Source organism: Vombatus ursinus, unplaced genomic scaffold (assembly GCF_900497805.2).
Source record: "Vombatus ursinus unplaced genomic scaffold, bare-nosed wombat genome assembly UNPS02005459.1, whole genome shotgun sequence".
NCBI lineage: Eukaryota > Metazoa > Chordata > Mammalia > Diprotodontia > Vombatidae > Vombatus > Vombatus ursinus.
In genome coordinates this window covers 9341769-9355485 of record NW_020945237.1, presented here as the reverse complement: position 1 = coordinate 9355485, position 13717 = coordinate 9341769, and the positions used below count along the sequence as shown (strand labels likewise).

Here is a 13717-nt window from a genome sequence, read left to right as displayed (position 1 = left end):
AGGACAGCCCCTCAACAGGGCAAAGGCTTTTCTCCACTGCGCTTGCTTAATAAGCTTCTTAAATATTAACTGACACACCCCAAGGGCGGAGATAGCTGCCATTTTTGATCATAAGAACCATGAAGTGGGCGGAGTTAACAGAACATGGAAGAACATGTGATGGGCTGTCCAGGAAGAGTGTAACTCAGATGAACTAGATCAATTGTAGCCCTGGCAGGTGGAGTATGGATCTTACTAACTGTTTAAAAGTTGAATGTACCCCTGAACCAGTGCCCATGTGCTCCTAGAGTATGTTGTGACCGCTTCTCTCGTGAGAAGTATAATAAAGGCTTTCCTTCACTCACTCCTGTAGTAGATTTTTGCTTCAGATTTTTCTAACAACAATCCACCTATATAAATGCTTATCGCTTTCCCCTTCCTCTGTCCCATCCCCTTTCCTCTGTCCCTTTCCCCCAACACCCTAGATGTTGTTGTTGTTAAGTCATTTCAGTCATATCCAACTCTTTGTGACCCCATTTGGGGTTTTCTTGGCAAAGATAGTGGAGTGGTTTGCCATTTCCTTCTCCAGCTCATTTTACAGATGAGGAAACTGAGGCAAACAGGGTGAAGTGACTTGATCAGGGTCACACAGCTAGTAAGTTCCAAACCCTAGTAAGTGTTTGAGGTCAGATTTGAACTCAGGAAGATGACTCCAGGCCCAGTGCTCTCTCTACTGGGCCATATAAATCCTAAGGACTTACCTCAGGCCCAGCTAAGTTTTGTAAATTACAGATGGTCACACAGCTATTAAATGTCAAAAAGGAGATGTGAATTCAGATCTTCCTGATTCTAAATCCAACTCTCTATTATGCACACGGCCTCTACTTATACTAAAAAGTCTTGGTATTTCATAATTGTATAACAATATCTATAACTGCATCCTCAGGGAGTGGAAGAATAGAATATACTGCACTTGTATGAATTCTTACCGTATCCCAACTGGGAAAAAATAAAGTCAAATTCCTCTATGCTGTGGATACTCGCCAGATCTCCTCCTTCCTTTCTGCAGGTAAGTACAGCATCTCTTTGTATTTTGAGTTCCCTATTGATTTTGTAACAGTGACCAGCGTATGGCCACCACTGGCTTGGGCAGGAGACAGGAACATCACTTTCTAGAAAATTAAAAAAAAAATAGGTTTGAGATCAAAGAAGAGAAAGATTTAAATGAATAACCACAACTACAGTTTCAGACATTTTATACATTCATACATGGCTTTGTGGAAGCAAATTGAGATGAGCACCAGAAATAAAAATCTCTTTCCATTTTGTAGCTCATACACAAAACAGACAGTATTTTTTTGGAGTTTAAAAAAAGGAACTCCATCCTTTACATTCAACAAAGTTTAACTTGAAGTCCATAGACATCTTGTTTACTAAATTTTGTTGTTCTTGAGTTTAGTCCAACTCTTTGCAACCAGATTTGGGGTTTTCTTGGCAGAGATGCTGGAGTGGTTTGCCATTTCCTTCTCCAGATCATTTTACAGATGAGGAAACTGAGGCAAACAGGGTAACGTAACTTGTCTAGGGTCTTAGAGGTAGTAAATGTCTGAGGCCAGATTTGAGTTCAAGAAGATAAGCCTTCCTAACTTCAGGCCCAGCCCTCTATCTAATGTGCTATCTAGCTGCCCTTTTGCTAAATAGTCAGCAACAAACATTTTCAGAGCTCCTATTGAGTAATGCCCATTGGGAACCAGAGACACTTTACTTGTTCTCAAGGAGATTACCACAGACTAGCTCAAAATCCAGGACAAAGAAAAGAATAAATAACAACACAATGTATCTTATTCTAAGTGCTAAATATTGACTTGAGTTCAACAGAGGGATTAGGCTAACTTTACCTGTGGTTTGAAGTGAGGTATGAACAAAGGTTAGGTTTTTAACAAGAAAAGAGGAAAGAGAGAGAGGGAGAAATGTGGGAGAGAGAAGGAAGAGCAGAAGGAGAAGGGGATGGGGAGAGACGCAATGCAAAGACCAAATCTCACTGAATTTTGCATCTCCATCAGCTCCTAGCAGTTTCTAAACACAGAAGACAATGTTTGTAGAATTGATGAGAGATTGAGTGAATGAATGAAATAATGAATGAATGAATGGAAAGGCTACCTTGTGTTGTTATTCATCTTTTAATTTATATGTCCTGTCTCTCCAACCAGAATATCCAGCCCAGGGAGCTTGTCTCTGTATTCCCAACACCTGGCAATGTGTTCTGAATATAGTAGGTCTAGATTAAATGTTTGATAATGATTATGATGGTATGATTTGATATGATTATGATCCTATGATTATGATATTAGTAACTACTAAAACACATTTTCCTTTCATCAAACACTTCTCAAAGCTAGATATAGTTGAAAGGAATTAAATGCAACTTTGGAGCCCTCTTGTGGAAAATGTTAACTTTGTTGCTTAAAACTTAAATCAAATGGAAAGGACATGTCTATTTGTCAGAAATGCTTAAAAGTATTCTTTGAGAAGAAAAAGAAATCCACATCTTCAGGGTGAAAAAAAAAAAGACAGAAAGAAGGCCCTAATTTTATACTATTGAAGTTTTTAGAAGGAGTGAAAACTGACTGCAAGTTCATCTTCACATCCATGAAGTGTGGACACTGGACGTTTGCAGTGACGATACAACTGCATGCTATATTTCTCCTCCTAACTGATCTGGACACAAATTCTGTATGCTGCAAATGCAAGCTAACGTCTCTTTGACAGTCCTGTGGATCACCTGTCTCTCTGTGTCTCAGCTTATTATGCTTTACATATGTTATTTCACAGCATCCTCACCACAGTTCTGTTAATTATTATATCTCTTTTACAAATGAGTAAACTGTTGCTCAGAAAGTTTAAGAGTCTTGTTCAGTCACACAACTAACAGCGACTTGAAATAAGATTCAAACTCAGATCATCCTGATTCCAGGTCTGAGCTGTTTGTTGGCTGTGTCATAGTGCATACTTTTGAATTATCCTTGGATCATAAATATAGATTTGAAAGGCTTCTTAAAGGCTGAGCCTAATTCACTCATTTTACAGATGAGTAAACTGAAGTGCAGAAAAGTTAAAAGTAACTTGTCTTGGTCAGAAACCTAGTGTGTGTCTAATTCAGTATTTGAACTCAGGTCTTCCTGTTTTCAAGCTCAGTGCCTCAGCCGTTATGCCACCTAGACAAGATGAAAGAAAAGAAAGAGGAAGCCATTCCCAAAGAAAAATATCCTGAGGAAGCAGATAAGTCATCAAAGCCAATGGCAAGATATTAGCAAATGAAAGAATATGACACAGCAAAAAAAAAAAAAAGGTGTGAAACTGTATTACTAGAGATATACAAGAGATATGAGACAGCTGGAGTATGGTGACTCCAAAGTTTATGCAAAGAATATAATATCCCAGATACTGAGAATATATTAAATGAGAATTTGAGGGGAGTTTTCCAGAAGTCACAGACAACATGCAAAGGCCAGCAGATGACTCAAAGTCTATGACCAAGTACTTAACCCAAATTTTACAGTAAGGTACTGCAAAGACCCCATAAAAGAAAAAGGATAATTCAGACTTCTTCTCTGGTAAAAAGCGAGGGCCAAAAAATTTTACATAGATTTTCCAGATTGTGGGGGTGATACACCCCAAATTCCTACAATGTGGAGGGGATAACTGTGTGTATATGTATACATATATACACTCACATATATACGTAAATACCTATGTGTGTACATATGCACACCCACTCACATATATATGTGTGTATATGTATATATGTGTGTGTATATATATTTCCTTATAATATGTAAAGAATCACTGCTAGATAGCCAACAGTGATAAGAATCTTGTTATTAAAAGGAAAAAGAAATGCATAAGTTGAGTCAGGGATTTGTACTTGACCCTGTGCTATTTAACATTTTTATCAATGACTTGGTTAAAATCATACATGGCATGTAATTGAAAAGATGCTATAAAGGGAAGAGAGCTAATGAAGACACTGGCTGATGGAGTGAGTACCTTATTTGGTAGATTCTAAGATGATATTTAATGATGATAAAATAAAATCTTATACTTGGAAAAAAAATCATTGTTGCAAGTCTATTAGACAAGGGAGGCATTCTTAGACAGTATTTTGTCTGGAAAAACAAAAACATTGTGAAATGCTGGCTCAACATGAAGCACCAATGTGATATGGGGGCCAAAAAGTTTTTGCTAACTTAGGCCAAGTTAATGAAGACATGTAGTCCTGTACTAAGGACAGTAGTTCCCATTGCATTCTGCCTGATCTGGAGCACTATATTCAGTTCTAAGTGGCATGTTTAAGGAAAAACAATTGATAAGCTAGAGAAGTGGTGTCAAACTCCGATAAAAATGGGGACCCCTAATCCAGACATAAGGATCTCTGTGGGCTGCATATTGACTTAGTTTTAAGCCATATTTTTAAGTGATATTATCAACTGGAGTTTACTGAGTATAGGAGTAACATGGTCAGACCTGTGCTTTGGGAAAATCACTTTAGAAAATGAGTGAAAGCTAGATGGCAGTGGGGAGAAACTGGAGGCAGAAAAGCCAACTGGATGGCTTTTGCAATAGTACAGGCTTGATGAGATGGAGATCTAAAATAGGGTGGGCATTGTCAGAGGACAGAAGGGGACTCATATGAGAGATATTGTGAAGGCAAAACCAACAGGACTTGGAAATAGATTAGATGTGTGAGCTGAGTAAGAACTGAGGAGAACAGGTAGGTAGTAAGCTTAGGCAACTGGGACGATGGTGGTATCCTCAACAGTAAGAGAGAAGTTTGGAAAGGGGGAGGGCTTTAGGAGAAGGCTAATGAGTTTTGTTTTGGGCAAGTTAATTTTAAAATATCTTCAGGATATCCACCTTGAGATATCCAATAGACAGTTGGAGATGTGAGAGCAAAGAGCAGGAGAGAGAGTAGGATTAGATAAATAGATACAAGATTTACCTGCATGGAGATGATAGTTTAAATCCATTGGAGTTGATAAGTTAATCAAGTGAGATAATACTGGTTAAGAAAAGAGGGTCCAGAACAGATCCTTGAGAATTCCTACAGGTAGAGGGCATGATGTGAATAAAGATCCAGCAAAGGAAATTGAGAAGGAGCAGTCACACTGCTCCAGACCTCCTCCCAGAAGAGGATTAAGAAAGATCTGGGTCATAAAGACCTATAGAGGAGATAGTGTCAAGGAGAAAAGGATTAGGGATAGTGCCAAATGCATCAGAGGTTGAAAGGCCTTGAAAGGGACTGAGAAAAGGTCTTTTGATATGACAATTAAGAGCTCATTGGTGATTTTAGAAAGAAACATTTCAGTTGAGTGAGATAAAAAGTCAAATTACAGGGGGTGGAGCCAAGATGGCAGAGTAAAAGCAGTGACTTGCTTGAGCTCTCCCCTAAACTCCTCCAAATACCTATAAAAAATGGCTTAAAACAAATTCTAAAGCAGCAGAACACACAAAAAGACAGAGTGAAACATATTTCCAGCCAAAGACAGCTTGGATGGTTGATCAGAAAGGTATATTGCACCGGGCGGGGAAAGGACCATAGCTTGGCGTGGGTGTGTAGGCCTCAGAGAACCTGGAACAGGCTTCAGAGGACTGAATCACAGGCAGCTGTGGCAGTTTCCAGACTTCCTAATCCATGAACACCAAAGGCAACTTGGAAGGTCAATGGGAAAAGTCTGTGACTGTGGTGAGAGAGAAGCTAAGTCCCGAGCTCGGGCCACAGCTGCCTCCTGAACTTCTGGCCCACAGACTGAGGGGGAATTGAGTGGCTGACCAGAGGGGGATTGCAGGGATCTCTTTGCCTGTGCTGAGGCAGGAATCTCTTGCTTTGCCCGTGCTTGGATCTGGGTCACAGTTCTGGGTGGGGGTCCTGCGGCGAGGAGGAGCTCTGGTGTGGTAGAGCTTGTAGTGGCTATGGAGAGGAAACCCTCCTCACAGTTCCAAGATAGAAAAGAGTACTCACAGAGCAGAGCACAGGCCAGGAAAGGAGTAAACACCTCGCCCTTGATCATAGCACCTTGGAAGAACTGAAAATTTACAGGTCCCTAAAAGTATCTCTGAAAACAGCTGCACAAAACCCTTGAAATTTGGGACAGTACATTCTCCACATTGGAAACATACTCCTACCTTAACAAAGACTTTATAACTCAAGTAATTGACTGAGATCATGAGCAAGCAGCGCAAAAAGAGTCAGACTATATTATCTTACTTTGGTGACAAAGAAGATCAAAACATACAACCAGAAGAAGACAATGAAGCCAAAGCTCCTACATCCAAAGCCTCCAAGAAAGATATGAATTGGTCCCAGGCAATGGAAGAGCTCAAAAAGGATTTTGAGAAGCAAATAAGAGAAGTAGAGGAAAAACTGAGAGTGATGCTAAAGGAGACCCAAAAAAATACTGAAGAAAATAACACCTTAAAAAATAACCTAACTCAAATGGCAAAAGAGGTCCAAAAAGCCAATGAGGAGAAGAATGCCCTAAAAAACAAAACTGGCCAAATGGAAAAGGAAGTCCAAAAACTTACTGAAGAAAATACTTCCTTAAAAACTAGAATGGAGAAATTGGAAGCTAGTAACAATTTGAGAAATCAAGGCACTATAACACTAATCAAAAGGAATGAAAAAATAAAAGAGAATGTGAAATATCTCATTGGAAAAACAACTGCCCTGGAAAACAGATCCAGGAGAGACAGCTTAAAAATTATTGGACTATCTGAAAGCCATGATCAAAAAAAGAGCCTAGACATCATCTTTCAAGAAATTATCAAGGAAAACTGCCCTGATATTTTAGAAACAGAGGACAAACTAGAAATTGAAAGAATCCACCAATCCCCTCCTGAAAGAGATCCCCAAAGGAAAACTCCTAGTAATATTGTAGCCAAATTCCAGAATCCCCAGGTCAAGGAGAAAATATTGCAAGCAGTCAGAAGGAAATAATTCAAGTATTGTGGAAACATAATCAGGATAACACAAGATTTAGCAGTTTCTACATTAAGGGTCCAGAGGGCATGCAGTATGATATTCTGGAGGGCAAAGGAGTTAGGACTACAACCTAGAATCACCTACCCAGCAAAACTGAGTATAATCCTTCAGGGTAAAAAATGGTCATTCAATGAAATACGGGACTTTCAAGCATTCCTATGGAAAAGACCAAAGCTGAATAGAAAATTTGACCTTCAAATACAAGACTCAAGTGAAACATGGAAGAGGTGAACAGAAAAGAGAAATCATAAGAGACTTATTAAGGTTGAACTGTTTACATTGCTGCAGGGAAAGATGATATTTGTAACTCATGAGTCCTTTGTCAGTATTAGGGTATTGGGAGGGGAAAAAAATCATATGTATAGATAGAGATCACGGGGTGAGTTGAAGATGAAGGGGTGATATCTGGAAGACAAAATTAAGGAGTGAGAGAGGATTACACTGGGAGAAGGAGAAAGGGAGAAGTAGAATGGGGTAAATTATCTCACATGAAAAAGGCAAGAAAAGGCTTTTACCGTAGAGGGGAAATGGGGGAAGGTGAGAGGGAATGAGTGGATCTTATTCTCATAGGATTTGGCTTAAGGAGGGAATAACATACACAATGGGGTATGGAAATCTATCTTACTCTACAGAAAAATAAGGGGGGAAAGGGACAAGAGAGCAGGGGGTCGATAGAGGGGAGGGCAGATTGGGGGAGGGGATAATCAAAAGCAAACACTTCTGAGGAGGGACAGGGTCAAAAGAGAGAATAGAATAAATGGGGGGTAGGATAGGATGAAGGGAAATATACGTGGTTTTTCACAACAGGACTACTATGGAAGTGTTTTGCATGACTACACATCTATAACCTGTATTGAGATGCTTGCCTTTTCAATGAGGGTGGGTGAGGAGGGAGGAAGGGACAAAATTTGTAACCCAAAGTTTTAAAAACACATGTTAAAAAGAAAAAAAGAAAAGAAAAAAAAGTCAAATTACAGAATGCTTTGAAGAGAAGAAGCAGAAGAATCAATTACAAAGAGCTTTCTCAAGGAGTTCAGCCAAGAAAGAAAAGAGAGATATAGGTCAAGAGTTGGTAGAGAAGGATAGGTCAAATGAGGGCTCTTTTAGGATGGGGAAGGTTAATGTTTGTAGGCATCAGAGTAACAACCAATAGAGAGCTAAAGATTTCAAACTAATGAGAGAATGGAGATGATAATGGGGGCAATACGCACGAGAAAAGAGGGGACTGGATCAGGAGTGCATATAGATGGATTTATTTGCCTTGGCAAGGGCTACCTCTTCTTCTGAGGCTGCAGTGAGGGAGATAGTAGGTGAATATGTCTGAATGATATAAATTGAAAAGAAAGAGAGATGATAGAGCTCTCATTGAATGGCCTCAGTTTTTTAGTAATTATGCAATGAGATCATCAGTTGAAAGGATGGAGAAGGAGATGTCAAGGGAAATGAGAAATTTGAAAAAGCTACTGTGGAGAGATGGGTAGCAAACTGATTACAGAGGAATAAAATCATTGCCTTGCTGCATTGAAGGCCGAACTGAGATTAAATAATGCACATTTGTAATGGACTCAATCAGCATAGTTTCATAATTTCTTCCAGCTCTGTTCAGTAGCATGTGAATAGTTTTGGAAGCATGAAATAGAAGTAATCCAAGGTTGAGAATCAGTGCTTTCAAATTGTAGTGCTGGAGAAGACTTTTGAGTGTCCCTTGGACAGCAAAAAGATCAAATTCGGACGATTCACAGGAAGGTCAAATAGTGAAGCTGAAACTTAAATACTTTGGCCACATAATGAGAAGATGGGACGCATTAGAAAAGACCCTGATGTAGGAAAGATTAAAGGCAAAAGGAAAAGGGGATGGCAGAGGATGAGATAGATGGTGTCATGGAAACAACAAGCATGAACTTGGACAGACTTTGAGAGACAGTGGAGGATAGAAGAGCCTGGTGTGCTATGGTCCACGGGGTCATAAAGAGTAGGACACAACTAAACAATTGAACAACAACAATAACAACAAAGGTTGTGATTTAGCAAGATATGGCTGGCAATAGCTCGAGGGTTCAGGGGTTCAAGAGTAAAGACTAGTATAGAGTTGAATTTGGCTCACCATTGGGTATAAATAGGAAAGTGGGGAGACTAAATAACACAGGTGTGATGGCCTAGGAAAAAACTGTAGGGAATAGAGATCATAGTGAAGATGAAAAGTAGCGTTGGGGTTATGAGACATAGTGAAAGTTGACATCAAAAATTGATCAGATGAAGGAATTCTGAAGTAGAAGCTTTAGATGTATTAATCTAATAGAATTAATCTAACAGAAGTAGAAAACTTGTGGGTAATGGCAAGATACTTTTTGGGAAGTTACGAACTTCCTGGCTCTGTCTTTCCTAGTTATTGAACAGAATTTACAATGTTTTGATTTTACTCATAAATGAAACCTAGACTTTCCAGTCACTTTGGGTTAAATAATTTACATACCTGAGGGAATAATGAATGGATTTAATGAACTGTTCCCCTTTTTACAAACATATCCAAGTTTCTGAGAGCATTCCACATTTTCCCATTTGGCATTTTTGGCAGGATTCAAGAACACACAGCTTTTTCCAGGTTCAAGTGCTGGGCTTCCTTTGAGAAAAGGAGATAAAAAAGAGAAATTTAGATAGGAGAAATACTGGGGACAGTTCCAAACCAATTAGAGTTCCAAAATGAAATGTTTATGAAGTCCAAGAGAGAAGATTGGTACCAAGGGGGGAACAATGAAAAAGGGGAAGGGTACATGGAGAAGGGCTGTTGAAGTGGACTTTAGTTATCCTAACTCCAAGAGCAGCCATGAGGATGAAGTTAGGTGACATCTTCAAGCAGGAGAAAAAGTTTCTTTGTCTGGAAAACTGTGGAAGAGGAGGAGGAAAGGAAAGGCAAGAAAGAAAGAATGATAGAAACTATGTAGGGGTCAAGAACATGATTTTTTTTAAAGTACTGCAAAATATTTTTTGAATATTGTCATTTCCTAAACCAAAATTTCCAACACACTCTATTAACTGTATCTCCCCCTGCTCCCCTCTAGAACATATCTTCTATCTCGTGATAGATTTTTAGTGGGAAAGGGGGATTCACTTTACAATCAACTCTATTGAAAGGCATCCATTCTATAAAGCAGTAGATTCTTATATTTTTGTGTCATTGGTACTTAAAGACAACTTAGGGCTCTCTTTCCCTTTGAATACTGTGACAAAAACACTTGCTATATAAAAATTTTCCAGAGATTTGTGAAGGTTATTTGATTAATACATATAAAGCTCACAGAGCTATTTAAAGATAAGTGTAAGGATATTTAAAAATTTGTGACCCTACTTGTCTATTTAGTTAAACAATAACAGGATATCTGGACTAAGAGATAATTTGAGAGAAGTGGCAAGAAACTTTCAAGAAATACTGATACAATAATCTACTGTCATGGTTTATTAATTCTACACTAGAAAAGTAATAAATCACTCCATAAACTTAGTTATCAATACATTTATTCACAACCCCTTGGCGAGATAGCACTTAGTGCTCTTTTTAAATGCTTACCATTGTCATAATAGTATTTGAATACCTAGAGTTGGTAATTTGTATAAGGTAAGCTTAATAGAATGTAAGCATCTTGAAGGCAGAAAAATTTTTTTTTTATATCCACAGTGCCTTGCACGTAATAGACACTAGTAAAAGCCTATTGGATTGAATTTGGCTTCAGGCAAATGAAATTATGGAAACCTCAATTTAGCAATTAATATAATAAAAAATTGTGGGAAAGAAAACTCCCTAAATTAGATTGCTCAATCATAACTTGCAACAATGATCACTTCCCAAGCAAAAATTGAATTAGTTTTCCAGCATTCCCTACAGAACTTGGTCCAACAGAGGGCATAATTTCTTTTTAAAATACTAAGAATTTCCTGTCACTGTTTCACTGAAGATGTTTACACTCATTTTTTTTCCCAACAAACCCTTGCAAGGCAAGTAGGAGGCACTATATTCATTCTGTTATTTATGATAAAATTGAGGCCCAGACAAAGTAATTAGCTAATTTATGTGATGTTAGAAGCAAATAAAATAGATTAGATTCTAGAACCTCTGATTTAAAAACAACAAAAATTGTACTTAGATGCAAAACTGTACCTAGCTGGTTTTTTTTTTTAATTCAGTCAAATATTGTTTGATGAAGATAGTCTATCACTTACATATGGCAGGGACAGAAGAACAACCTTCATCTATAAAGGTATTTTATATACTTTCTAAACTCTTCTGGTTTTTTCTGTTCTGTTCTTCTCCTGACTAGCTACTAAGCTGACATTAATTTTCATATTTCAGTAACTGAAATTAATAGTGTCAAAGAGCTAATTATGTCCCAGGTAGTCTTCTACCTTTGCAGTCATGCTCAGAGAAAAGCCAAATGATGTATGTCATGAAGGGAATTCATAGGCATCAAAAACAGAACTGAAAATCTTAAATAAATAATGTTGGTTAAAATGAAAACTGGTATCCTTTCAAATTAAGGTTGGTTCGTTCCCATAGTCAATATTAATATTTTCCTAGAGAGCACTGATGATCTATACACGTACACAATTATGTAGCTGCTTACTTCTCTGTACACAAGTTTAAAATAGGTTGTAGATTAGAGAAACAATTCTAAGAGAATTAGTAACAGAGGCAGTACGTTTATAATTAACTTGTGGAAATGAGAGAAAATGGCATATCTCATGCTGAAAAAAACAACCTAATTAGAAGACTGAAAATTAGAAAATGGAATTTCTTACTAAAATTTAATAGCATTTAGCAAAATACATTTGGAAAGAATGTCCTATCACATTTCTTCTCTTATTTGAAGTGCTTCGTCCTAAAGGAGGGAATTTGTGATGTTTCTCTCTCTCTTTTTTTTTTAAGCCAAGAGTCAAAAGAAATCTAGTCGCTCAAGCTGTTTTGGAACTTTTAAAGACAGACAGCCTAGAGGATCCTCTGACTTCAAAAAGCAATCTGTGAAGTAAGCAGAACTAGGAGAACGTTGTACACACAACAGCAATATTGTACAATGAAGAATTGTGAACAACTTGGCTATTCTCAGCAATACAATGATCCAAGACAACCCCAAAGGACTCATGACGAAACTGGAGGCTATCTGCCTCCAGCGAAAGAACTGATATTGTCTAAATACAGACTAAAGTATACAACTTTTCTATTTCTTTCTTTCTTTTTTATTTCTTTTTCTGTTCGAGTCTTCTTATACAAAATGACTAAAATGAAAATGTTTTATTTGATTGCATATGTATAACCTACATCAGAATGCTTACTGTCTCATGGAAAGGAAAGGGGAGAGAGGGAAGAGTAGAATTTGGAACTCAAAACTTTTTTTAAAAAGTTAAAAATTGTTTTAACATGTAATGGGGGGAGAATAAAATAGCTTTTTAAAGTAATCTGTGAACATGAAACACCTCCCCCACTCCCAAATTCAGTATCTAGTGCTATTTCTCACAAATTATCAGGCAACTAAATTCTTTGGAAGTAGAGTTTTGGTTTTTTTTCCATTTATTTTATTTGTGTTCTCACTACCTAGCTCAGAGCCTGGTAAATAGGAGGTGCTTAGTAAATGCTTCTTCATTGTTTGGTTAGTTCTTCTCACAGACTATCTGCATATACATATGTCATAGAGCATTTTCCTATGACAAAATATCATAAACCCCAACAATGACAAATGTTTGCAACTTCAAAACATTCTGGTCTTCAGATCTTATATGGGACAGAAAAGTATAGATGCCTGGATTTGGAATTGGGGGACGTTGACCCCAGTCCTGCCATGCATTACCAATGTGACTTTGGACAACACAACAGAGAAAAGACATTTAATGTCATTGAGCCTCAGTTTCTTTATTGGTAAAACAATGGGGCTAGACTAATCATTTCTAGAATCCCTTCTATCTCAAAAATCCTCTAATTCTGTATTCTAAATGTACTTCACACAAGACTCAGTAGAACGCCACCTCTGGATAAATGCTTTGAGTATGATTGTGGTGTAGTTGTTGGTAGGTGGGGTACGTCTAGTACAACGCTGGTGGCAATAAGAACTATTATTTAAATGTGCTCTTTACATATGACACTATTGGATAAATCAAGTCATAGAGATGTTATAAAAGCAAAAATCTATGTCCCTAGAAGTCTGCATCCTAAATAGGATAGAAAATATTCAATCATGGAGCAATTTGACTGAAAATCTATTTAATCAGCCTCATTACAGTATTCTTTACTTATGACCCCCAGGGAACTGAACAAAGTTAAAGTTCCTACAATGTTATAAACTTAGACCAATAGCCATGCTTCTTAAGAGAGGTAAAACTTTTTTTTTTCATTTTTGCTCATTTTCCTGAGAAATAGGTCAGCTAAGTACGCGTCTAGAAAACCTTAATCCTTTGGGTTTTAGGATTGAGGATTTTTAAACCCATCAGTCACCAAAGGAACGTACCTGGAAGCCAGTTCAGATATCTGAAAGGACTGAAGCCAGCCCATTGCCATCCACTGTTGAAATTCAGACTGTTAAGCCCAATCCAGAGCCCTGTGGTATGTGAATTCGTCAAACCTACAAAACAAAAATAATTGACATTCAGAAGAGGAAACCAATGAACCCACTTTCAAAAGTTAATTTCTTTAATTACATATCTAATAGGGATTATTTT

General features: G+C 37.7%; 1 protein-coding gene across 1 annotated transcript in view; it reads right to left on the bottom strand.

The window, feature by feature from the left end:
• Positions 1-13717, bottom strand: part of MRC1 (mannose receptor C-type 1) — a 127947-nt gene that overhangs the window by 65424 nt on the left and 48806 nt on the right. The window contains exons 5-7 of the mRNA XM_027847954.1: positions 13507-13620; positions 9492-9638; positions 969-1151 (exon numbers count right to left, since the gene is read on the bottom strand). Coding sequence (XP_027703755.1) covers positions 969-1151; positions 9492-9638; positions 13507-13620 — 444 coding nt within the window. The remainder of the gene's footprint in view (positions 1-968; positions 1152-9491; positions 9639-13506; positions 13621-13717) is intronic.